Source organism: Rhipicephalus sanguineus, chromosome 4, assembly GCF_013339695.2.
Source record: "Rhipicephalus sanguineus isolate Rsan-2018 chromosome 4, BIME_Rsan_1.4, whole genome shotgun sequence".
In the NCBI taxonomy this organism is placed as follows: Eukaryota; Metazoa; Arthropoda; class Arachnida; order Ixodida; family Ixodidae; genus Rhipicephalus; species Rhipicephalus sanguineus.
In genome coordinates, this window is record NC_051179.1 from 173,197,419 (window position 1) to 173,225,184 (window position 27,766).

The 27,766-nt window shown below is 46.6% G+C and overlaps 1 protein-coding gene across 1 annotated transcript in view; it reads left to right on the forward strand.

Moving 5' to 3' along the window:
• LOC119390905 (fatty acid synthase) overlaps positions 1–27,766 on the forward strand; it is a 277,784-nt gene that overhangs the window by 137,720 nt on the left and 112,298 nt on the right. The window contains exons 15-17 of the mRNA XM_049415426.1: positions 9,034–9,207; positions 10,668–11,886; positions 14,948–15,105. Of these exons, the coding sequence (XP_049271383.1) occupies positions 9,034–9,207; positions 10,668–11,886; positions 14,948–15,105 (1,551 nt within the window). The remainder of the gene's footprint in view (positions 1–9,033; positions 9,208–10,667; positions 11,887–14,947; positions 15,106–27,766) is intronic.

A 27,766-nucleotide genomic window follows, 5' to 3' on the forward strand; every position in this document is an offset into this window, starting at 1 on the left:
CCTCGTAAGAAATGAAGAGGACACTGCGTCGTCGTGGTGGACGAAGTGAACTTTACGGTGCGGTGATGTGGATATCATATGTAACTTTCGTTAATGTATTTCTCCGGGTCGAGCAATGCTTCAATATAGCTTGCTGAACGACAGAAATACAAACGTAATGTTTATTAGACTGCTATAAAAGCGGAGCCATCACTGGAACTACAGATGTTAATCTGATATGACGCCTGTATCGTAGGAGTGTACATATCGTAGGAGTATCATGTAGGGTTTATTGCTTTCTTGTAAAATTAGATAGCCAGCACCACAACTACAATTGACGTTGCACCGCCATTACGCCTGTGTAGGCTGTTTTTGCAAACCAGTTTATAGACCTGGCGTGGCTCAGTGGTAGCATACCTGATTGCCACGCAGAATACTTGGGTTCGATTCCTCCTGGGATCCTAATTTTCATTTTTTCAATTCGTTGAGTCAAGGGTGCCGATGTTGGTTTTCCTTAACGCTATAGCATTTAGGTTACCAATGTCTGTTCTCACCGTTCCTGGGTAGACATAAACTGTCAATCACCTGTGGCGCATACCCGTACACCGCGGCCTGTGGTAAACGGGTATGTGCCACACGTGTCTAGTGGAAATGGTTGACGACGTACGCGACAGGATTTTAACGTTATTCATTTCCTGACCTGGCACTGATATTCCCCAAATGTTCTTACCCTCCCACGCAAATTTTGGTCTGCACCAAGTTAAGGAGGCTATCATGAGAGCACCCAGACGTAGGCGGCTAGATAGATAGATAGATAGATAGATAGATAGATAGATAGATAGATAGATAGATAGATAGATAGATACGTAGATAGAAACGCTCAAAGTGCCAGAGGTTCGCTAAGAAATGCTTCGCATTTAAAAACTACAGGAAAAAAATACAATGGCAGGAAACCACTAAAAACATTAACAGTCAAAGTGGCCTGTCGCGGAAACCCCCTAATTCTGAAAAACAGCGCATGTCCTGCGCGTTTTCTTTCCGTCGCCCTGCTTTTTTGCGCTGCTTATCTTAAGAGAGAGAGAGGCCCAGAAAAGAACGGTGGGGGCGGCACCGTTGTGTGGAGCAGCAGAAGTGGCTCCGCCGGTCTGACCGCTTCCATGTTTGGAGGTAGGGGGGGGGTAGCAAACGGTGAGTGGGGAAGGGTGGGCCTCCGCTTCTATGAGTAGAGATGGCTCAGCCGGAATTCTCGCAGGCCTAGCAGCTAGCAGCAACGGCTCATCGCTGGAGCAGTCCATTTGCAGGCATCTCCCAACAGAGTTCTCTCAGCTCTTCGTTCGCACTTTCCATCTGACGAGCCTCACTGTGACTGATCACCCCGTACGTACCTCCAAGGCCCCCCGCCATGGTGGTCTAGTGGTTATGGCGCTCGACTGCTCACCGGAAGGGCACGGGATCGAATCCCGGCCGCAGCGGCTGCATTTTCGATGTAGGCGCAAATGTTTCAGGCCCGTGCACTTACATTCAGCAGCACGTTAAAGAACCCCAGGTAGTCGAAATTTCCGGAGCCCTTCACTACGTGCGTCCCTCATAATGATACCGTAGTTTTTGGGGCGCTAAACACCAGATATTATTCTTATTATTACCTCCTAGGCACCATGTCGAGGAAGCGGAAAGTGCTCTCGTTCAAGGAGAAGCTCGGAATTCTTATAGAGGTAGACGAAGACCCCAAAAGAAAAAAAATCGACGGTGCCAAAGAGCAACGTCTAGCACCATCGACTCTCTCCACCATTATTGGACAGCGTGATGAAATCATGCGCAACGTACAACGCTTCAGCGCCGATGCGAAGGAGGCAAAGACAGCACAATATGTAAAGGTGGAGGACGCCCTTTTAACGTGACTAAGAGAGTTCACGGCTGCTGGGGTGAATGTCGACGGCCAGCTTCTTCAACAAAAATTCTCTGAGATCCCAATGTCACTCGGCGCGGACTGTTTTCAGGCCTCCGGTACATGGGCTCATCGTTTCAAGCGTAGACATGGTCTAGCGTACGAAATCGTCAGCGTCGACGGCAAAAATTGGCGAGTGACGAAGGATGTAAGAAAGGGCGTTTCAGCTCGACTAACTTGAAACCTATGGAGGGAAAAGCGTGCAGTGTGCGCCAGTGGTTCGCACAGCAATATCACTGCTAATGGACAATGAGAGACATAAAATAGATTAGACACAGAAACCCGCATTTCGCTTTTAGTTAACGCGCACGCAGCGAATTTTTATTGCTCAACTGCGTACAAGAGAACTCTCCAAGCGGCACTACATTGCAGGTCAAGGTCCAGTGCCTATATGTACGGGATGGCCGGTGAGCGGTTGTGCAGCCCGAGCAGTCGGTTTTTTCAATAAAAATACTCGCTAGCAGGCGCTGCCTGCGTCGGAGTTGTCTCCTTGCGGGCGAGGGTGCGTTCTCGTTCGTTGCGAGCTGGTAGTTCAGCGTTCATCGCAGAAAGAGCGTTTCCATAGTCAACGCGCGCCGTTCGCTCTCTCTCGCCACTTGGCGAGCGCTGAGGCGGTGGAGCGCTCTCTTGCGCTCAAGTAAATGGACAGGACACTACGATGCACGCCGCCACAGCAGATGATGATGCCCGCTGACATGCCGAGACCCTAGGATGCTTCGCCCCTAAAAGTCGATTACGCAGTTGTGAACGGCTGGATTTCAAGCACGAAGCCGTCACTCATTGCTGGCTACGAGGAGCCAATATCTTTAATGCAGATGAGGCCGGTCTCTTTTATATCCTACAGCGCGAAAAAAAGCCTTTGTCGTAAGGGCGAATATTGTCAAGGCGGCCAGAAAAGTAAGCAGCGCGTAGCAGTCTTATTTTGCTGCAACGCCGACGGTTCGGAGAAGTTGAAGATCACCGTCACTGGCCGCTATTAGAATCCTCGCTGCTTCAAGTTGGCCGGGCGCCTTTGGTGCACTTACAAGGCCAACAAGAAGGTTTGGATGACGTCGGCTATATTTCTCGAGTCCTGGCACACTTGGACCGCAAGATGTCGGGCCTGCTTCTGGACCAGCGCGCCGCACACCTTAAGTAATAACGCTTAGCAATATAAAATTTGTTTTTCGGCCGGCCAACACGATAAGGCATCTACAGCCGTTAGATGACGGCATCATACGGACTGCCAAGCCCTACTTCAAAAGATTTCTTGTGCGTCAACTCTGGGCCATAATCGAATGCAAAGACGATAACTTGCAGATCGCCCTGTTGGGCGAGCTGCACATCATCGCCATCACGTGGTTCTTGCCGCACACATAACTATAGCGAACTGCTTTGGCGAATGCAGCGTTGTGGAATCTGCGGCGACAACCTCGCAGGAGTCAGAGGGCGACATAGAGGAATGGGAACAGCTTAGAGTTGAGTGTTCCGCAGACGACTTTGTCACCGCGGACGACCACCTTGCGACGTGTGGACTGCACACGGTTGACGAACTACTGAATGAAGTGGCGCCATCACATCCTGAAATGGCGAGCAGCGATGACTGAGTGCTAGTGAACAGCCTCCGTCGACAGCCGAAATAATGCATGCTCTGGACATTATTAGGGGTGGTGTGGCTTAAGAGAGTGTTCGTGAAAGAACGTAGCACAGTTCATTACGTTCCAGGCTTCGTTGATGGCCGACCTGGCGAAGAAGATAGTCCAGATGGACATCCGGGACTTCTTCTCGCATAAATAAATCTCCGCAAATGCGTTTGTTGCTGTTTTTATTTGGTGATATGAATTTCGGGTGATACCAATAATAAACGCTACCCTTGAGATTCGTATCACCGCGGTTTTACTTTATATGAAAGTAAATGTAGGACGACATCAAAAAAGGAGCGCCAGCGGGTGCCTCACGAAACATGTCTAACCCAAAACAATCTACTAGCAGCCATCCGGTCTTTTTTATACTTATGCGTCTTGTTATCCCCTGGACGCTGTAATTTCCGAATGATATGAGCGCGCTACGCAGTCGCAACGTGTCAACGTGGCACCTTTGATTCGGACCGAATATCCATCGCTGGAAGTCAGGCGGCCTGGTGTGCTGAAGCCCCGTACGCCGCACGTGGTGTCCACGAGCCGCCTGTCGACCAGGGCATGTTCATAAAAGGTGGTTTAGGTCTGCCTCCCGCACTGGCACAGTACAAAATTTGCAGCTCGAAGTTACTTTAGTGTACCCCTACTTCGCGCGGATTGAAGGTGTCAGAGCCGCACCCACATGAACTCTGGTCACCTCCTCTTGACGAACCACGCGGAGGTATGAGAGCTCGCGTGGTGCGCCGAAGTTTTTTTTTGTGAATGTCCACAGTTTCAGAAGGTGGCAACAGGAGCAGAGGGAAGAGATTCACGACCGTTACAAGATGGCAAGCAGCATCATTACGGAGATGAAGGATAACAAGATCGGAGCGCAGCAATGCAAGTTTCGTGTTAAAGATCAACTTGAGCGGACCAGTTCAGACACGCCAGCATTATCTGAGCAAGCAGTACAGAAGAAGAAAAGTGGTTTCGTGAATATTGTCTGGCCTTAGCGACTTGCAATCAACCCTTTTGACTCGGTGCCATAAACAAGGAGGGAACACCTCCAAAGCGAAATTCCAACACCGGTATGGCACTGGTTCCAACAGCAACTTACTAAACAATTCTATCGGGCAAGTTCGTATGGGTCCATCTTGATAAGAAGCGCACAACTTTTATAAGACACGAAAGACGTGTCTTTGTGTCTTTCGTGTCCTCACTCGTTTTTCGTGTCTTCTAAAAGTCGTGCGCTTCCTATCAAGATGGTTCCAAAAGCAGACGCGTTCCGTAAAGAAAATTGAACTGCTATTAGCGGGTTTGTGTGTGTTATGCAGATCCACTTAGTTTGCCATACATACTGTTACACTTAAGTCAAACGGGAAAGAAGCGACGATGTGTTTGATACCACCCCCAAGCACTCGTCTGGCTGAGTTGCCACCCTCGTCAGCAGTTGCAGCCGCGGTTTATATATATATATATATATATATATTGTAAAGACGAGAGAAATAGACACAACACCTGTTCGCTAGGCCGGCTGTTCTATTCTGCCTCGTCTTTCTCCTCCTCGTGCTGGTCAAGCACGAGGGCCCAAGCTCGGCCGCTGCTCATCGTCATGACACTCGGCCATGACTGCCAAAGAGCAAAGCCACCGATAATGTCTCTGGTGGCAGATGCTGGCTGTGTCACTGTGTTCGTTCACCACAATCCTGGAACTCGGCTTGGAGTTTGCCGATGACGCTTCTGATGGGCGGTATTGACTGCACCTCGGTGGTCTGTCCCGACCACGCTGCGATTTCGTTTGGGGACCTGACAGGCGGGTATCTGGAGGACGAGACTGGCTACATCGTTGTGGTCGGTCTCGGCCACTCAGGGACTTTCCGTGGACAGCTGCCATAGATAAATCTGTCGGCGGGCTTCGGCTGGGTCGTGGAGAAAGCGGCAGACGCGGCACGGCCAAAGAAGCTTGCCGGAACAGCATCTGAGAAGACACGCCGGGTGCCTTGGCTGGGGGTTCTACAGCAGGCTTATTCGGGATAGAAGATATTATTTCAATGGGCTCTGGGGTTATCGACAGGGCAACATTCTTGCGCTTGTCCCGGAGAACCTTGTCACTGAACATGCGGTGAGTGGGTGCGCATTCGGTCAAGGAATGCTCTCCAAGCAGTAGAAGCGGCTCCGGCGGGTCTGAGAGCACAGTGGTGTCACTGGTGTGTGTCATGGGCTCTTCCGGTACCTTCGCGAAAGGTGGGCAAGACACGAGAGGTGCTGGCACTTGCGCGAAGGTGGTCGTGGTCTCTGGCAACGTCGCGGAATTCGAGATACTCGGCGGAAAACTCTGTTCGCGGCCGGCGTCTGCCCCGCGGCCTTCTGCGTTGATCTCGCTCGAGAGGCTGCTGCGAGTGTATTCAGTGCCGAGGTTGTGTCCCTCATGAATTTCGTCGTCTAGCACAGGGATGAATACCTTGGCCTCTTCCGGCGCCTGTACTGTAGGCGTGTCAAGCACGACAGGAGCTGGTGTCTGTATGTGTCCCAGCGAAGGCGAATCTGGGGCCGGCTCCTCCAACTGTGCTGGACGAGGAGTGGTCTCGCCCTCTCTCAGTGATGTTGAGATGTCGTGTACCGGCGCAGAGGCGGAGACCAGCAACGGAGTGTAGGACGGGCGTCGGACGTCAGTTTCAGGACAGCCCGAGAGGGTTTCTGCCGTGGGGCTCGAGGGCACCGATGCCCCATCGAGCTGGTGCCCCACATGAGCTTGATGCCCGAGAAAGGGCACGTTGGTGAAGGGCACAGCTGCACCATAGAAGCGCTGTGCCTCGCGAGCTTGATCTCGGGCGGCGGGCAGGTTTGTGCACGTCCGAGCGGCGCCGTCGAGGTGGTGTGCCTCACAGCCCCCATGCACGGTCGAGAGTGGGTCTGGGGAGATAGGGTCACACGCATGTGAAAGAGGACGAAAAAGATTTGTAATTTTTGCACACCATGCCGACCAGGATGGCTGCCTGACGCCCTCGTAGGCATGCCATGCCTTAGCGGCATCGCGAAGGCTGTCGATGGCAATCATCCATTTTTGATGGTCCGTCCAGGCGTGGCGGGTGCCGAGCGAGTTGATGGTTTCAATCCAAAGGAAAACGTCGTCCTGGAAGCCGCGGAATTCCGGTAGTTCGCAGGCAGCCGGTGATGGTGCTACGGTAGGCGAAACTCCGGGGCATGACGACGCCAACCAGTCGAGTTGGCATGAGAGCTCCGTGAGGGCACACCGCAGCTCTCTGCGGCTCTCGGGTGAGCTCTCTTCATGGTCTTGCGAGGCGGCGGCGGCCAACGCGGCACTGAGCGAATGCAGTGCTGGCAAGGCGGCAGGACACAGCACGGAGATTGACGCTGCCAAGGCGTTCACCGTGACTCGGAGTCGCGCGATGGTGGCGGAAAGCTCGGCGGCGCTCTCGGGCGATCCGAGCGGGGTGTCTGTGGTGACGTCCGAGGAGTATGACACGATCGGCGTACTCACAGAGGAGGGACCCTTGTCCGAGGGAGCTTGGAAAGCACCCCTAAGCGGCTCGGGTGCCGATGGAGTACTGAGTAAGCCGTTGTCGCTGTGGGAAGCGTGGACGGCATTCCCGGGATCCTTGCCGTTTGAAGCGTCAACCGCGTTCCGAGGTAACCGGTACCCGTGTGATGGCTTGTCGTGAACTGGTACTGCGGTGTCGATGAAGGAGGCTTGAGCCGCCGAGGAGGCCTGGACGCCGTCCACGGACGGTGCCTGAAGCGCCGACAGATTGGCAGGTGGTGGCGAGGAGGCATGTACGCCGTCCCTGGGTGAGAGGAGCCCGTGCGCATTGTTGCCGCGAAGTAGCACGTCACCGGACAAGTAGTTCCCCGGAACCACAATGGAGGCCTGGACGCCGTCCGCTGATGGTGGGATGGATGCTTGCCGCGGTGGTATACATGCGGGTTCCATCAGCGAGGAAGCGTGCCGGCGTTCCTCTGGAAGACGCGTTGCCTCAAACTAACAGCTGGGGTTACCTTTCGACGGCTGCGCCATTGTAAAGACGAGAGAAATAGACACAACACCTGTTCGCTAGGCGGGCTGTTCTATTCTGCCTCGTCTTTCTCCTCCTCGTGCTGGTCAAGCACGAGGGCCCAAGCTCGGCCGCTGCTCATCGCCATGACAATATATATATATATATATATATATATATATATATATATATATATATATATATATATATATATATATATATATATATATATATATATATATATATATACAGGAAAAAGGTATCGGCTTTCAAAAAACTGTTCATTTGTCGACGTTTCGATCGCAGACCGATCTTCATCAGGATGAAATTTACCAGGCTTCTATGCGCTTTTATATCATCGTTCTCCGAGCCGAGAGGGAGAGAAAAAGGTTAAGAAAAAGTACATACAGAAAAAAAGGGAGGAGAGAGAGAAGTAAGAAACCTGACTAAAAAGAGTCGCGAATACGCTTGTGCACATACTTTGACTGACATAAGAATAACACGTGTTTCTTGAAAACAAAAAGAGAAGAAAAATAAAATAAAAAAAGTCGTGAACACCCCGCGTGCACATACTTTGGCCTACTAAACAGACGAGTTTCCTGAAAAAAAGAAAAAAAGAAAGAAAACAAAAACTACGCTGATATACAAAGATCGTCCAGGTGAGGTACATTCCTGTAGTCACTAGTCGAGTTCCAATGCTTTGAAGCCCCAACACAACATGGGTGCATTCCTCCAGCCCATTGTCACCCCTCACGTCTTCGGCTCCCCCCTCCCCATTTGCTCCTGAAGCCTGTGAGGGGATGAAGCTTCACAAGAAGGTATAGCGCTTAAAGGCAGTCAACTGAAAAAGCTTAGTAGAAGTGCGGGAAGAGTGTACAAAGGCACATTCACTAAAAAACAGGTGGTCACGATAACCGGTTTGTGGCTCCAGTTAATGCTTATGAAGGAAATGGAGAATACCTTAAGATTGGAATGCGTGTGAGAATGCTGTATGTCCGACAGCGTGCTCCTGAAGCGATGTCAGAAAAAATAATAAAATAAACTATAATAAAAAAATGAAAAAGAGAGAGAACTTCCAATAAGATTATTATTAACTTGCATCTTACAGAGCACGAATTGAAGGCAGTATGCCCGGATTGTTGTTTTGTCCAGCCTTGAATGTATTAAATTTAGAAATCATATATGATGATTCGCGCTGTTCACGCTCCCTTGTACTGGAGAAACCACTTTGCAGGAGTGTAACCTTGATGGCATATATATATATATATATATATATATAAATTGCTTTCAACATACGAATGAAAAGTGCTACGGATGGTTGTTTGCGTTCTCTGTACTGAAAGCCTAATGACTTGAACATGGCAGTAGCGTTGGTGGCATCAAGCTGGTGTGCCCAGCCAATGATATGCAACGTTACTCTACGATTACTTTTTTGTAATCGAATAGGGCATTGCTACTTGGACTCTGTTCTTTGTTCGCTCAAGTTCATTGCTGTTTTCAGAACCGTACGGAGAGCTTGAATGGCACGGCAACTGGGTAACTTTCATTGACACTATGCTCCAGATGAGCATCCTACACAATGCGAAGAGAACTTGCAGGCTGCCTGTGAAGATTCAGTCATGCCGCATTGACCCCAATATGCATGTAGGAGTCGCCGAGAAAGCGCGAAATGGCGGTAAGTGTGTCCGTATGCATTATAATCGGTCTTTTGCGCCTCTTTCAATATAATGTAGCAAGAGTACATTTTAAAAAGCAGACCCATTTGAAGCTTCTGTACGTTTACGTTGGATATTTCGATCGCCTGCATATACAGTTACTGATTTGCGCAAGAAATTGGAGGCGGCCAACATAACCCTTTCAAACAACGCTCTCCACTCACCGGTCCAGTGGCATATGCCAAAGCTTCATACAGCTAAGTAACCGCGAAAAGTGTGGTATTGCACACCAACTCATCAAAGGGCAATTTCAATTATGGGTTCTTCGTTGATTAGCCTCCGAAATATGTGAAATACCATTATTAGGAATAACTTAGCTCCGGACACCTCACCATATCTAAAGAAGCTTTGACTTGGCTTAATCATAAGACGTTTTACTACCTCTATACCATGCCGTCACTCCACAATTTCGTTTCGCTAAGAGCTGTAGTGCACAAGGAGTGCCGTCATTCATCTTCTCTTCTCCAGAGTCCTATAATGACTACTTTGAAGGTATAATTTGTTAGCTATGAAATGCTTAGTGATGAACACGCCTGAATCACATTGCTTGGCTGGTTTCTCAATGTTCGCTCTACGTTGCATGAAATGGACATTTCTCTCTGTCACTATGACAGTCGGAAAATAATGTACTTGTAGTAGTAGTAGTGGAAACTTTACTGAAAAGATTAGCGCAGTTTGCACTAAGTCGTGCTAAAATGGGTTCTTTTCTTGACCATCTGTACGGAATTCCCGGGCGGTCGTTAAGCGCGTGCCGGTTCATGATGATGATAATTTTCTATTTGCGACACACGGCAGAACTCCACCACAACAGCTCTGCTGTGCTGTAATATAACGTTTCTGGACAAGTGGGTGCAGTCATCAGTCTAGGGCCCTATTGGCCTTTGCGGCTTGCTGGGCTGGGTCGAGCAGAGCCAGCTGACTCTCCCGATCCCTGTTAGCAATCAAAGCTGTAATTCGGGCTAATTGGTTGCTTGAACTGGAAACCACTTTTCAGTGAAAGATATAAACACACATACATAAGACAAGACACGAAGACAGGACGAGCGCAAAACATCCATTCTTGATGTCTATGTCTAGCGCTTTTCCTGTCTTCGTGTCTTCTTTTGTGCATTTCCTCCTGTGTGACCACTGTGTTATGTGCGTCCCCCTGTCGTGTTTCAGATGTAGCCCTTTAATATGCTATAAGCGATGGGAAGGGCGGCTGGCGCGCCTATTTCGTGCCACTGACGCAATGATGCATTATTAATACGTTACAAATCGCTATCGCTTTGAGTCTATACGCTTTTGCATCATATTTGATTCAAGAAAGGCCACATAGGTGGTGTTGAAAAATATAGAAGCAGCAATAATAACCGATGCTATTCTTTCCATAACCAGGCACTGTATCTTTTCTCCTAAAACTCCGTTCTTCTCTTTCCAGTTATGGACGTTGCCTACGACCCGTTTTGCAACATTTGCCGTTCCGGTGGAATCACATTGCAAGGACTGAAGGGAAGCGTCGCATCTCAGCGCGTCGAAAACCAGGCTCCTCTTCTTAATGCGTACACCTTCGTGCCGTATATAGACAATGAGGCTGCTAGGGAACAGAGGGAAGCGTCCATTCGAGAATATGTTGATGACTGCAATTTAGTTGCACAGGGCATCATAAGTAGCCGCAGTAGCAACTCTAACCTTACTGGCCACGCCAGCAAGAGGGATTCTCATTTTGGGCAGGGGCTGCAACGCTACCTCACAGACAGCACCAAGAACCACGGCTTGTTGCGTATTCTGACCACCATAGAGGAAGAGGTCCGTACATCTACCATGCCGGTAGATTTGATTATGCAGTCTTCTGTAGCTAAATACACGAGGGAGCTGGAAGGTGACATCATTATGTCAACACTACTCGAAGAAGATCCTCTCAGGTATCTTCTCGATGTGGTGGTTGAGAATACCAGCGTGAAGGAGATCCACGTTCTAGAGTTATTCACTCGAGAAGGCCAATACCCTTTGGTCCATCATCTCTCATCCTTCTTTCATATTAGCCACGCATTGCTCAATGTAGGCTACACTGTTGCTTATCCGTCTTCTGGTATTGCTACACCAAAGGAAGTTCCTGAAGCAGTCAAAGTAATCCCATGGGACCCTCAGTCTCAGTCGAATACTGTACTCCCCGAGGCTGACTTGATTGTTAGCTGCTTGCCTACGTGGGGTTTTTACAGACTCGAAGCACTAGCTGCAAACCTCTCAGAGCAGTGCAAAAAACAAGAATTTCTTCTTCTTGCCGCGCGGACAGCAACTACTCAGGCTGAACTTTTATTATCGTCACATGGAAAAGTGTCTCTGACTGCGCATGTGGCCGAAGACATGGTGTCATTGTTCAACCAACATGGGTTCTGCTTGGTGGGACTCAAGTCCAATAATTTTGCTACATTGCTACTCCTGAGGAAGAAGAGCTTGGCAGAAGTAGCAAATGTGGAGACCATTAAGGTTAGCAGTGCTAAGCACGAATGGATTCGGGCGCTGTCTACTAAAGCTGTTGAGTTCGAATGCAAGCCTGGCGGACATAACCTGTGGCTTCTTGCAGAAGACCGCTGTGTGAGCGGCATCGTGGGCCTAACCAACTGCGTCCGTCTGGAAACAGGTGGAAAACACATAAGGTAGGAACCTTATATGGCTGCTCCATAGGTTTCTTTGTTAGTTATTAGGTCCCAGAGGAACAAAGTCGCCGCATTGTGTAGAACGTTTCAATCAGCTAGTTCTTCTGCAGTTATCCGACTTTACTGAACAAATGAGCTTATGTAATTATCTAGGATCATACACTGTCAACCTGATTCTTGTGATTTATTTTCTTCTGTTTGACAGCAGTTTGCTAAATTAGAGTTGTCCCTATTGCGAGAGCTGTCTTTATAACGCACAAGGAGCATGCCACCACTGTCGCGCCTTACGAGCCCATGCAATACCCGATGATGATATTGTAAAGGCAAGAAGAGGAATGATAGTTACTGCGGGAATGAACGAGTTCATAAACACTTGGATCAGCTACTCAAGGGATATCAATTCGTTTGTTCAGTTCGTCCATGCTACAATAAAGGGGTATTGAACGAAAGGCTATGGCCTGAAAAGGTACCTCTGCCTTTCATACACACGTGTGCCGTTATGCATTGTGCAATTTTTAGCACGCATAATTATTGTAAAGAGGACCCAGCCCTTTTTGAAGGGGCCACCAATATTGTTCAAAGAACTGATAGCTCTCGGAGAGGGATTACGAATGACGTAGATTCGCACATATTTCATAGATGCTTTACAAACTGGCCCCTCTATCCATTCTTTTGAGAGGCCAGATATACAGTATTCAGCATATCCCGAAAGTTAGTGCCAGGTATTTTAAGTGAGTGAACGGTCTACGTTGGATATTTGCTATACATGCAGTATCTCTAAACGCACTGCACTGTATACGGTTTCACACCTGCTGTATTCCTACCTTTACGAATTATTTTAATAAAAAACGTTCGCATGGCTGACGGGGCAGCCTATGTGCGTACGGCTGTGTACCAAAGCCGGCATTCTGTCAAATCTACAGAAAACAGCCGCAACCCTAGTTGTGCGAGAGCTCACGCGAAGCATTGTTTTGCACAAAGATTGGTTCGCAAGTATCGTGTTATTATCCATCACCTAAACGGCGACCCTATTTGTAACACGTGAGCTACATCGTTGTATGTCAACGAGCGTTGGTTATAGAAAGTGAAACGCATTTATGCGTTCGATAACGCAAGTAGCATTGCTTGCGTGATTTGGATGACGCAGCATTCATATTTGCAGATGGATGGATGGATGCAAAAAATTATCAAACGTCCTGAGGTGCACGCCTCAGCGCGCAGCGGGCCGCTCCCACGTTGGGACAGTCAGGCGAAACCCGACCGCCGCATCGTGGGCCCTCTGGACAACCTCTAGTTCAGCCCCGGCATCGCGGCTTTTGATTGCGGATAGCCGCTTGTCTTCGTTGATGGGGTCCGTGCCTCGTAACGAGGGGCAACGTCAGAGCATGTGGTCGAGGCTAGCGAGTTCGCCATCTGTTTTTAGGGGCGTAGCTCCCCTTAGTCTAACCTTGTCCCATGTCAGGCGTAACCACGGCAATATCTCCCCAACAGTATATTAGATGGGGCTGTCCCATAGAGGTTCATGCAAACTGCAGTTGGGTGACGATATACTAGATGGCGCTGTCCCTCAGAGATAGAAAAATAAATAAATAAAAAAATAAAAAGCAAAAATAAGGAAATAAAACAAATAAAAATAAATAAATAACAAATACAAAAAATTAAAAAAAAAACAAAAATAAAAAAGAAGGGAAAACGGAAAAAGGAAAATAATCAAAGCGGCGTATCGCTTTGATTACTGCTGGGCGAAACCACTGAACATTTCACGGTGTACACATGATTGCTTCAGGAGCTTTGCCCAAGCTCTTCATTCACCCGTGGATATGCTGTAATTTCTTTTTTATTTTTTTAGATATTATAATGGGATTTTCAAGCGTCTGAGCCGCGGAACGGCCATCAGTTGCACCTGCGCGTTCCACTTAATTTGGTCGAACGCGGCTGGGGCGAAAAGCATTCTTCGTGCAAATCACCGCGACGCGACCCGCTGCTGCGTCGGCCTGCTGCGTTTCATGAAACCGTGTGACGCGGGCTGGACTTCGCCGAGCACCGGATTAATCATAAAGGTTGATTTATTCATTAAAAAGGCACCAGAAAAGACGGTAAACAAAATTGGTCACACAAGTGGCAAGCAAGTCGGCAGTGATGGAGAGCCCCTGTGCCCTATCTGTCTCTTTCATTTTCCTGCGCTGTCCTCTGCCGTTTTGGTAGGGTTTTTGTAGAGACAAGGACAACCGGTATTGCCAGAAGCAAATCCTCTGAGATGAAGAGACGTTTCGCGACTTTTCCGCTCGCGGAAGGCCGCATGTGCCGCAGTATCGTGAAAACGGTGGATTCGTGCAGCGACAGCGGTGTGGAAGCCAGACTCCCTCGAGATGCGCGGGAAGGATGGATAAGTTTTCAGATTTCTGCATATTATTTTTAGCGTTGATCCACACAGAAGGACTAATAGTGCGAAAACCACGCGACACTCGAGAGCAATGCCTGGGGAGCTATTCTGGAGCTACCTAGAGGGCACGTCCACTTTGGCCTGACCATTTCAGAGCGCGCTCAGTTCCTTCAAAAAGTCGCAAGCCATGACGTAATGGCGCAGGTGCGTTAAACGGGAGGCCGCGTTTAGCCCAATACAAGGAATAACTCGATAGCATAGTCTGGATTAATGAATGGCATCCGAGAGTCGCGCGGCCGAAAGCGCTTTGGAGCACATTCCGTTCTTCAGTTGTCAAATGTGCGCGTCACGTCCACTTGACGTTGCGGAAGAAGATCGGGAAACAGGGTGCGTGCTGCTCGTCAAGCTCTTGCAAATCAACGGCAGCCGAAAGGGACAGTCCACTAAACGGACAATTCGAGAATAGCTCCCCTGGTGGTAAAACGATAGTGCGCTTTTGGCATTGGTGGCTCATGATAGCTCAACCTGCAGAGATGGGAATTACAGCCATGACAAGCAGACCACAATTGCGATGTCGTGAGGCAAGTGGTGTATCGTGCTATGACAAATATCAATCATGCAAACTAAGATGAAGTACTGGCAGATGACCGCTACTAAACCGAGTATTATGTCCAACAGGTGCATACTCGACACAACTTTGGGTGACCCACATGGTTCTGACTTCAACCTGGACAATGCAGCTGATATACCCACTTCATTATTAGAGAAAGACCTCGTCATGAATGTCTACCGAGATAGCCAGTGGGGATCCTTCAGGTACAGCGACACAGTGTTACGTAAGTGAACCGACTTTAGCCTTAATAAATAGGGCGTTATTAACAGTAAAACACAGGAAAACAGAGCATAAATATTGTTTAGCTAGCGGGCTACGGAATGTTTTGCTTGACAGTGATGTGAAAAGTTGTAACTTCACAAAAATAAAATCTTGCCTTTGTTTCATTCTTGTTTTCGCGTTTGCTCGTACAAAGCTCAAGCCCAAAAATTATTTAGGAGTCACAACAAATAATTAAATGTACCCTACTTTCATTTTATTCTGTATATTACTCGAAAATACTTAACCTGAACTCGACGTTACCATTGTTCACAGCAAGCTCAATTTTATGCTGAGCTGTGCAACATCGTGGGGCATTTTTCCTGCTTTGACGGTGCACAGCCGCAGTTCTTTCCAACACGGAGAAATATCTCTGACGCAGTTGCACCGACTCTGCTATTTTTCATTGTCGAGCTGTCCAGTAGTGATTTCGGCCGTCTGAAACTTAGTAGTAAAATCTCTAAGTGATGTGCACGTTTCAGCAATGTAGTCGGTGGTGCCTTAAGAATAATATCAGATTTTCCGATTTATTTCAGGTTATGTCTAACGTGTGCCGCGTATTTGCAAATTAGATATGTTGACCGAAAGTATCGGACATGACCCCCTTACAAAAGTATATTCAGACAGTCTATAGACTGTCTAACAAATTGTTTAGACTGTCTAGACTGTCAGTTTAGACTGTCAAATATTTTTAAGGGCCCGTCGAACGCTGTACCATGCCGCATTACGAAGCTCTCACTATAATATTACTGCATTGAAAGGGTATTGGAAACTCTCACAACTCTATGTCGTCCATGAAGTTTCTTCACAGTTGAGGCTAAATAAAGGCAACGCCCTCTCTGTATTCCTGAAAGTTTGCTGGATGAGATGCCCCGGTCTCGTAGCGCCCTCTTTTATTCGTAATATGCTCAACGGTGTGTAAATGAACGACCGCCAGAGTAGAAAAGCGATCGATAAAAACGACCTATAGTCGGGGACAAGCTAAGAATAAGAAGTAAACTGTACCGCCGTCCATTTGTATTATGCGCGTCCAACTGCGGCCGCTCTTTACCCTGACGTGAAAACTGGAACATGGCGCCGTTCGCGACGAGTGGCGAGAAACCGCTGCATGGAGACCGAGAGCTGTCAATTCAAACTTCCTGCGGGGTTTGTTTCTTCCAGAAGAAGCTCTTTCCTACTATTACCAGCACGTACCCAGCATCATCCTCGCCGGTCGTCATTCGATGCAGTAGAAGCTATACTTTGGGGCAACTTTCTGTGGCAATGAAGGGAAAGCTAGGGGGCGGAGCGTCTGCACATGTAGTGCGACGTGAAGTACACACTTAAAAAAAGAGTGTCTGTACTGACTACCTTTGGGTGGTAATCGCCTCGCTACACATATGACGACCTTTTGGGGTTTCAAACGACTCCCTTCGTTCTTCAGACCAACGACTACCTTCTTCGCAAGCAGAGAGAGAGTATGTATTACTCCCAACGCAGGAGTCTACGCGACTACCTTTTATTTCCCGCTAGTACCTATAGGCAGTCAGGGTGACCCCTTTGCCATGGTAACGCTGACCCCCACTGGAGCGTTCCTTTGACTCCGTTGTCCTTAAGGACAGTGGTGTACATGACTCCCCTGGCAAGAGTCAGTGTGACCACTTAGTAGTACTCAATGAGACACTCTGCAACAAATAATGCGTTTATTTTTCTTCTTGGTCGATATTGATGAAACTTGCCGAGTTTAGGTTTACTTATGTGGCGATTTCAAATATGCAATAATCTGGAAGAAAACGCAGTTTTGACACAAAAATTTCATGTGTCTTGATGAGCAAGCCTTTCCAAACTTGGAGTTACAAAGTAAATCGACATATCGCTATAGTTAGGGGATAAAAACTGTATGCCATAGTTTTAAAGGAGTTTACTGCGCTGTTCTGGCATAATCATGAACCCACTAGCCCACATACGAACTTGCGTTTTAAACCCATTTGAGGTAAAAGTTACGTAATATTGAACTCTCGTGAGCGAATCACCAGCTAGACATGCACTTATTGGTCAATGTTCAGCATGCTATGACTATTGTTAAGTGGGTTTAGAACATGCATTCTGGTTATGTTGCATACAGTTCCCATTTCATATTATTGTGATATGCTTACTTTGTAACTTGTGCAGGCCTAACATGGCACATGAAATGTTTGATATACTTAATTAACACGACATATAATAGTAAAAAAATATTTGCATTTTCAAAATCAGCATACAAATACACATAAACTAAACAAGTTTTATAGAGATTGATCAAGAATTTCAAAAGAACTTCAAATCAGAGCGAACACCATTAGGGTTTTTATCTGACAATCGACGAAAGTTGGTGCCGCTACCTCTTGTTACTCAACAACGCACTTCCACCGGGTTTACTCAAACAGGAACACTGTGGTGGATGCATGACAGCCGCAACAAGTTTTTTTAGCAACTTTACAGTGGTGCACTCGATTCCTCTGAGAGGAAATAAAATACTACTCGAAGTTTATATAGATGAGTCTCAGAGCAATTGCCGCTCGCCTAAAACAACAAAAAATGTTTATTCTAGAAGAAAGTAAGCCATGCAACACGGAAAGAGAAGAGATGCGGACAGCTCAAACGCTAGCGTTTGGTTTGTCTGTGTATTTTCTCTTTCACGTCTGCATGCCTTCATCCTACAATGAATTCCTATAAACAAACTGAAATTTCTGTGATTCGTAAAATTATTCTCTGAATCGGTTTTAAACACTTCATGCCATTTCATACATGTTCACAGTGTAATGACAACCTACTGTTTTATCAGTAAGCACCTAAACTATAGGCACAACATCCTGCGAATAATGCGTAGTCCTTAGCCACGTCACCACCATTGTTAAACTAAGCATTTTATATAATATATATATATATATATATATATATATATTATATAATATATATATATATATATATATATATATATATATATATATATATATATATATATATATATATATATATATATATATATGTTTGACATTTTTGAGCGCGCTAAAGAACAGGGACGAAAAACGACGCGGACACAGCGCTGACTTCCAACATATGCCTTATTTTCTACAGTGGTACATATATATATAGACAACAAAAAGCAACGCACGCAGGCGCATTGTACAGGAAGGCTTCATGTAAAACCACAAATAAGTATGCATGATAAGCAATCAAACAACCTGATACCGGATTTTTTCTTCTTTAAGAGATCAAGCGGTCATTCCTGACTACCACTATCGTCGAGTCACCCTGTGGGCCTTGCTTAGAAAGTCTAGTTGTTTTTTGGATAGGTCAATTGAAGGTACACTAATGCACATGTCTCCCAAACTTGCAATTTTCGCCGCTTCAATTATCTCACGTGTTGTTTGTGCCTGGCTCCTTCCTGTCGCAGTGCACTGCGAATACATGGGATCGCACCCATACTTCCTGCAGTGGAAAGCCAAATGTCCCACACCTCCAGTTCGCACGTTATTTGCGTGCTCACGCAGCCTGTCACTGGCACACCGTCCCGACTGCCCTATGTATTCCTTGCCACAGGACAGCGGTAACTCATAAACGATGTTGTTCTCACATTGAACAAAGTATTCTTTGTGCTTTTTTTGGCACCTGGGTTTTTCAGAACCACTGTAGGAGGCCTTGCACAGATTATAAAGCTTGTTTGGTGCTGGAAGGACGACTCTTACGTTGGCATTGTTCCCTATCTTTTTCAGCCTATGTGAGACATCGTGAAGGTACGGTATGACGGCGCATTTCTGCTTGACAGGCTCCGTTTCTGGTGAAGCCTGCTCCTCACCCTCGCGAGGATGTTTGACAGTCTTGAGAAGACTTAGAGTTAACAGCGCGAAAATAAGACACGGCGGACAGGAAAAAGACGAGACACCTTCTTTACATTTGTGCCTGTTACTAGAAACTAGAAACAGAGCTAACAGGCACAAATGTAAAGAAGGTGTTTAGATATGTAGACGACTACGTTGTCTTTCTAGAATCAAGTCCAGGCGAATTCGGCAATGATTCTTCAAACGTACTTGATCTGTTCACGCGTTTCCTGCAACCGCTCGCAGTCACGCAAGAAATGCCGCAAAACAACGCGTTGCGTTTTCTTGACATACGAATGTTCTTCGAGCGAGGCCAGGTCTGCTGGTCGTACGAGCCTCGGGCCAATAAGCCGCTTCTGCCGTTTTCTTCGGGCCACTCCAAGCTAGTTAAAAGGAGTATTGCAAAATTAACCCTAATGAATGCGCTTCGCCGCTCATGTCCTCACAAGTGTTCGTGTAGTTTCCAGGCGCAAGCTGACCGCCTGAAAAAGGCGGGGTTCCCTCAGTATGGCGTCACATCTGTGGTGGAGGGTCTTCTCAATACTGTCAAACATGCTCGCGAGGGTGAGGAGCAGGCTTCACCAGAAACGGAGCCTGTCAAGCAGAAATGCGCCGTCATACCGTACCTTCACGATGTCTCACACAAGCTGAAAAGATAGGGAACAACGCCAACGTAAGGGTCGTCCTTTCAGCACCAAACAAGCTTTATAATCTGTGCAAGGCCTCCTACAGTGGTTCTGAAAAACCCAGGTGCCAAAAAAAGCACAAAGAAAGCTTTGTTAAATGTGAGAACAACATCGTTTATGAGTTACCGCTGCCCAGTGGCAAGAAATACATAGGGCAGACGGGACGGTGTGCCAATGAGAGGCTGCGTGAGCACGCAAATAACGTGCGAACTGGAGGTGTGGGACATTTGGCTTTCCACTGCAGGAAGTATGGGTGCGATCCCATGTATTCGCAGTGCACTGCGACAGGAAGGAGCCAGGCACAAACAACACGTGAGATAATTGAAGCGGCGAAGATTGCAAGTTTGGGAGACATGTGCATTAGTGCACCTTCAATTGACCTATCCAAAAAACCACTAGACTTTCTAAGCAAGGCCCACAGGGTGACTCGACGATAGTGGTAGTCAGGAATGACCGCTTGATCTCTTAAAGAAGAAAAAAATCCGGTATCAGGTTGTTTGATTGCTTATCATGCATACTTATTTGTGGTTTTACATGAAGCCTTCCTGTACAATGCGCCTGCGTGCGTTGCTTTTTGTTGTCTATATATATATGTACCACTGTAGAAAATAAAGCATATGTTGGAAGTCAGCGCTGTGTCCGCGTCGTTTTTCGTCCATGTTCTTTTGCGCGCTCAAAAAGTCAAACATGAATTACCAACTTGCCCATGCCTACGCTCTCTCAATATATATATATCTATATGTATATATATGTGTGTGTGTGTCATTCCATGCCAAGTGTCCCAGACGTGGCGCTTCCACATCACAGATTTTGCTGATAAAATTTGTGCCTTTTTCCTGTGCCACATGGAGTATTGTGGCAAAACACTTTTGTTCGAAAAAAAATTTTGAGAATCATGGCGCCCCCTCGAAATTCGCTTCTATTTATTAAACTGTACCTAATGAAAAATGTGTATAAAATCTATTTTTGTGTGTTGAGCTACGAAACCGCGCTTGCGCTATCGCAGAGGCTCTGTTTAGTTGTCCCATTCATTATTTCCGAGTTTTTTTTTGTGTTTCACTACCAGCTACGTAGCTTCAAAAAGAACAAAAATCTTCAAAGTTCGTGAATTTTTCTTGAGCTATTGGGAACTCACCCTAACCAATATTAATCATAGCCTGATTTCCAGGAAAGTGCATTTTAGTACAGAAATGCTTAGGGGTAAAATAGACTTGAAATCTTTCCGAAAAAATTGTGATATTTGAGAAAATGTACGATTTGTCACATGTTTGACTGTATTTTTCATACTGATGCGGTCAAAGTAAAAATCCTCGTCATGTGGCGTTTGATAGAAGACTTCATCGTTAAGTAACGAAGAAAGTCTAATCAAATCATTTTTTTTGTTTTAAGGAAGAAAATAATTTTTGAATTTGGCCCTCCGATCGCGCAGTGCATTTCATTTTGCTGCCACTTCGCCACAAAGCAGGTGGTCGCCCTTACAGCTGACACTCGTCACAGGCAGCGGCCAGATGCGAGATGTATGTCAGCGGCTCACGAGTGGCCGAAAGTCTTGTCGCGCTGTCAGGGCGACGAGTAATGAATTTGCGTTACAATGTGAATTTGCTAGGCGGGCCCAATGGGAAGTATGGACGCCCGAGAGCAGCATGTGGAGACGTTGGCACAATGTCCTAGAGGGACGTCTGCACAACTAGCATACACATACTGAAAGAAATAATGCACACTGTACACACTTCTTTCTCAGGGTATACGTGTTGTACAGACGGCCTCTAGCACATTGTGCCAACGGCGCCATAGGCTGCTATATATATAAATATATATATTTAGCGGTGGTACGGAGAGTTCTGTACAGAACTGAAATACAGAAACACCGTCCAGAAATACAGCGAGACACATTACTGTCAGAATGAGTGAGATATGAAAAGCAATAGTTTCGCTAACATCGTTCATTACTGTCAAATGCGGCAACATACTAGACCTGGCATAAACATTAGCATAGCCAGCAGTCAGTTTTTATGAATAGGAATCAATGGCCAGCCATCAAGCACTTCTTTGCGACATCCATTACATATTTTATGTGGCATACAGCGCAAAACATGCAACATATCCCTATCGAAAATTCTCATATGACACGTATGCCTCATATCCAATAATCTCGTATGAACACATATGAATCATATGTGTTCTCGTATGATCATACGAGATTATTGGATATGTGTCATACGCAGTGATGCTACCGAGGACTTGTGATTTGGAGCAATTTTTGGAGCAGCAAAATTTCCGTTTTGGAGTACTTTGGAGCAGCAAAATTTTCATCTTGGAGCACTTTGGAGCAGATAATTTTGCATCTGGGAGCACTCTGGAGCAGCGAATTTTACATCCTGGAGTGCACTACAGAAGCATATTGCAATAACATTCAAGCACCGGAATATTACTATGGGGCTCTTATGAAGGCTAGAAATATATTTCGATTCATTGCAAATCTCATGGAAAAAATCATCTCAGGAGAACTCCATACTTCACTCGCTAATGAAAAAATAAGGGCTCATGCAGTTGAGTGTTCTGAATTAACCTCTTCGGCGATTATTTTCGACACTAGCAAATAAACAGAATACCAGATCGATAAAATTGCACTTTATGAAATAACACTCTAAATACATCTATGTGGTTATCAGTAGACATTGTAGACAAACGGTGTGATGTACAGCAGTGCCTCAATGCCAAAGAGCCACACTGTCCCTAATGCATTCCCCTAAGACGACTCCAAGGCGAAAGCCAGGTTCCTTTTCTTCTCGATCGACGGGTTGATCCCCCTCCTTCTCTACAAACTATCTGCACCTCACCTGGTTTTGCGCTAGCTCCATGATCGGCGCACCGATTACGGAAGCAGTGTAAAGCGACGATGTCGTGATGGCGTCATCACGTGACATCACGATATATGACGCCATGATGACGTCACAAGTTTTGATGATCTATGACGTGATGATGACGCCATCACATGATTATTTTTTGCATCAATCGATTGAAGCCACCGACGGTCAATTTTTGTGTTTGATAAAGCATCTGATGCTTTCGCATTAATATTGCGTATTGAACGTTAACAACCTGGCCTTATATACCAAACTGTCCTCCACCATGTCACCTCCTTGCCATGCGCGAAACAGCTTCGCTTAGGAGTCACTTCACAGAGTGAAATGGCTCCTCAACTTTTTTAAATGTTTATTGTGATAACAATTGTATGGACGCTCTCCGCGGATTTTTGCTGTCGCCATTGCCGTAATTTTCTGTATAAAGACCAAATTAATAACATCACCACGCGCATTCTAGTCGCGGACAAAAGCTCGCGAGCGCTGGCGACGAACGCGGCTGAAGCGGAGATTAAGCTAGCCGGCCGTCTCCGTCGCACGGACAGCGCATGAGATAACATCTTCCCGCGTGCGGGCCTGCCGTCGATTGCTCATCAGAGAGGAAACACCCCGCCCGTCTTTCGAAAGGAGCATGAAAGGACGCCAGGGGAGCGGGGGGGGGGTCGAGGGGACCGCATCGTTCGAAGGGCGCAGTCGCTTGCGCGCGCGCCATCTCGAGGCATCAGGAGACGGCTCGTAAACTTGCTGTGCTCTCAACGCTTACTTCGTGTTTAGAGAACCCAGAGCAAGAAAACGGTTCGGTTCCTGGAGCGGCCATATTCCCTTGAACCAGTGTTTTGTTGAGTTACGCGAGATCGAATCCAAAAGAGTTAGCTACTAGCCTTACTTCGTTTAACAATACAATTTGTTGGTATCGCATTCATTGCTTCGCCCTTAAGCGAAACTGAGTTTTTTTTTACCCGTCAGCTATTGACCACCGAAAGCGAGGGGCGGACGTGTAACAAGGGGTAGCCGCTTCACTGTGGGCCGTCAGCGACGGGCCCGCTACTGACAGCTGCGTATTTGCGGGTGCTCCGACCAGGATATATGCTTTTATTAATGAGATGACATTTTTAAAAAGCAAGCAAAAAATTCGAATTGGAACCCTAGCAAGTGAGCTCGAAAGGGCAGGGCCTTTTAGGGGGTATTTACCGCAGGGTGATTAAACTTGCACGTGCTGGTATAAGCAATTACGAAAAAGCTCTTCCGAAAGAAGATCCATGGATAAAGTATATCTGAGGAAAAGTGTGAACGCGTTTCCACCGTTCGCGTGCTCTTCCATAAACGCGAAGCAAGGAAAATTCGATATTGTTCCATATATATACTGGTAGCGATCCCAGATTTCATTCCGCGATGTCCGGAAACAGAAGTGACAGACATTTTAGCAGCACACATGTAGTTATTACTGAACATTGCTTTCCTTACGTGCCGTGCGACGCTTGAAACGAGCTATCAGCAGCGTTTCTAGAACAGACGACGTCCGCCGATGAATCACCGTCGTACTTTCTCGCTACCGAGAGGCCTAGACATCACGAGCCTCTGCGGAGAGCGCGTTTTGCTGTCGAGCCAACTTGCAGAACAGAAGCTGCGTCGGCACCGTGCATGGCATCGTGGCTTATTCGGGACGCACGCGCGAGCGCTATTTATTCAGCGGAATAATTCTTGGTCCATGGTTGCGACTTTGGCAGCCCCAAGATCAAGCTGCACATGTTCTGACGCGCAGGCCGTGCGATGCCGGTGATAGACGCCCCCAAACCCGAGACTTTGGCGCAGTTTGGCGCAATTTTCGTCGATATTATCAGGATGGCGCAGTAAATACAATTTGGCGCCCTTTGGCGCAGTTGGCGCAGGAGTGGAATCACTGGTCATACGTGTCATATGAGATTTTTCGATAGGGGTGTGTAGTTCTCATGTAGTACAGCATTCTCATGTAGTCATCTGAGATACAGGACCCCAATAGGTGACACAGCTTGCGTGCATGAGATTGGCAGTGTCGTGTTCCCAGACCATGTCAGGGTCAGGTGGCATTCTGGCGAAAAGGACAGGTTGCACTGATTCGAGACCGCTCACGGCCAGACCTTAAGTGTGGCTATTCCGAATTCTTGGACACGTCTTGACCACCTCGAGACACGAAGTTTCCAAGGAGGCTTCCTAGTCAAATGCAGCTGTAGAGCTTCAATGTGCAGTCTTGAAGCAACCTGAAATAGTCAAGTGCACAAAAACAAACACATGATGACAGACAGATCAATCACCTTTTAATCTGACAAGGGCAGCGCTCACACACCAGATTCCATGAAGTGTCATGGCAATGAACAAAACCAGGGATACCCATTAACTTTGCTGCACTTTGAGGGTCTGTTACTCCCTTAGCCAGCTGCAACTGTTTCAGCTGCATGACCTCCGTACAATTATGTTGTTTTAGAGAACGCACATTTCTTATCAAAATTGTATAATAGTCACGCTCAAGATGTTTTCGCACACGCACTCTATGTCAAGAAGGAAATAGTTTGCTGCAACTAAAATGGCAATGACGAGATTAATTAACAAAAACTCATTAATTAACTCTTAATTCCTGACTTTGAGGTAGTTGTTTATATTAGAAAGTTGTAGCGCGTGCCAATTTATGGCATACACATTTTTTTTAATCGCGAAAGTTACACGTAATTCGTGATATTCATCCTTGAATTTCAAGGACGAAATCGAAACTCATAGCGCCTGACGCGCAGGAAACGTCGCTTCTCTGTTACGTAAGCTCGGAGCTACACGTGAAAAGAAGGTGATGATAGTTTAATGAAGGTGGGCCGAAGCAGAATGTGATCAGGAAAATCTGCAAGCATTCAGAAATACACAAGTAAAGAGCTTATTATTTGGGTGCGTGTGTGGTACTTATCTGTAAACATAGAAATAAAAGGTTGATATTACTGCCGTTTCGGATGCGCGCATCTCGAAAGAAACAAATGAGCACCAAACGCCACATACAAAGGTAAGGCGATCCGCTGACGCAAGTTAGATGACTTGCCACTTTTCATGAAAAGGTACGACCACGATGCGCCTTCATTCAAATTTCGTCACTCCCTTGTCGCGGGCAGCTCCGGTCTGACGTAACAGAAAAACCGCGTTTTCTGTGCGCCGGACACGATCAGTTTTGATTTAGCCCTTAAAATTTCACAATAAATATCTCGAGTTACGTAAAACTTTCATGATTTCTGAAAAATGGGTATACCATAAAGTGGCACGCACTACAGATTTCTAATATAAACAACTGCCCTCAAGTCAATAAATAAAAATTAGTTAACGGGTTTTTGTTAATTAGTCCCGTCAACGCATTTTTTGTTGCGGCAGAATATTTCCGCCTCGAACTAGAGTACTACTGGAGCGTGACTGTCATAGAATTTTTTTATAAAAGATATGTACTGTCTGAAAAAAAATCACCCTGTATAGCATGGCAGCAGTATTTTAATAATAATAATAATTGTTGGGGTTTGACGTCCCAAAACCACGATAAGATTATGAGAGACGCCGTAGTGGAGGGCTTCGGAAGTTTCGACCACCTGGAGTTCTTTAACGTGCACCTAAATCTAAGCACACGGGTCTAAACCATTTTCGCCTCCATCGAAAATGCGGCCGCGGCGGCCAGGATTCGATCCCGCAACCTGCGGGTCAGCAGTGGAGCACCATAACCACTAGACTAGCAGTATTTTAACGAAGACCTGTAGGTCGCGGGATCGAGTCCCGGCCTCGGCGGCTGCATTTTCGTTGGAGGCCAAAATATTTGAGGCCCGTGTACTTAGATTTAGCTGCACGTTAAAGAACCCCAGGTAGTCGAAATTTCCAGAGCCCTCTACTACGGCGTCTCTCAATCATATCGTGGTTTTGGGATGTTAAACGCCAAATATTATTATTACTTTAACGAAGAAAACGGCAAAATGTGTATACAGCTACACGAAATATGGCGAATGTACGACAAGACTAGGCTTGCCTTCACTGCCTTCTTTCTGTCGCATCATTGTGAGCGTGCCCTTCTAGTGCCTGGCTTCAGAACAGCTGCACGAAGGTGCAGCTATTCTAAAGGCCTAATGTGCCATTTTTTCTTCATATCTATATCAACAGGCAAAGGTCTCGTTTTTCCATTTGTCTGGAAGGACAACCCACCAGCCAGCGCTGACCAGTATAGAGGGTTGGGAGCAAACTCGGGCGAACTGTGCGGCACAAACATCACCTCAAACCTCAAACAATCGAGGTGATGAGAAGCGGTCAAACAAAAAGGAACAGTGCTGAAGTGACTTATATTCATATTAAAAACAACATGATTATGGCACGAAGTTGGGACAATTAAGGTGCATTGTAAAAGAATGTCAAATGAGGTACCCTGCTGTAAAAAGTGCTAAATATTCATTGCAGACTATGGCGAATAGAATTCAAATAGGATACAGCGAGTGTTTCCAGGTATAATGACGAAGTAATAATTGCTAGAGATTTATGAGCGAAAAGCACAATGCGATTAAGCGGTGCTACATAGTGGGAGATCACGGATTAATTTCAACTACCTGGAGTTCTTCAACGTGCACAAATCAAAGGGCATGGGAGTTTCTGTATCTCGCCCTCTTCTAAATGCAGCTGCCGGGGTCAGGAATAGAACCCGCGTCCTTGGGCTTCGCAGCGTAACGCTTCCAAGTCCATTTTAAAGGATTTTTGTCCACTGCCCACAACATCACTGTAGACTATCTTTGTGTTGAAAATAATAACGAACTGAACCACGGCTGGTATAACAAAGGCATCCAATATCCACGCAACACAGCGTTTGAGCAGTATGTTTACTGCCATTATTACTAGCCGGTGTTGTGTTTACTATTAGGTACTAGCACCACACCACATTAGACAAAGCAAGTATCACAGGAGGATGAGGTTATGCTCGTATGCAGTTTGTGGACAAAAAAAAAACTACAACTTTGAAGTGAACTCACATTTACCTTTGTTGCATGATAATTTTTAGCATCATAAGATTAAGTCACCACTGTTTCAATTAAATGAAACCGTGCTACAAAAGCTATTGCATCAAAGTTTTATAGCAGTTACGCACGCACGCACGCACGCGCACACACACACACACACACACACACACACACACACACACACACACACACACACACACACACACACACACACACACACACACACACACAGACAAGCAAACACGG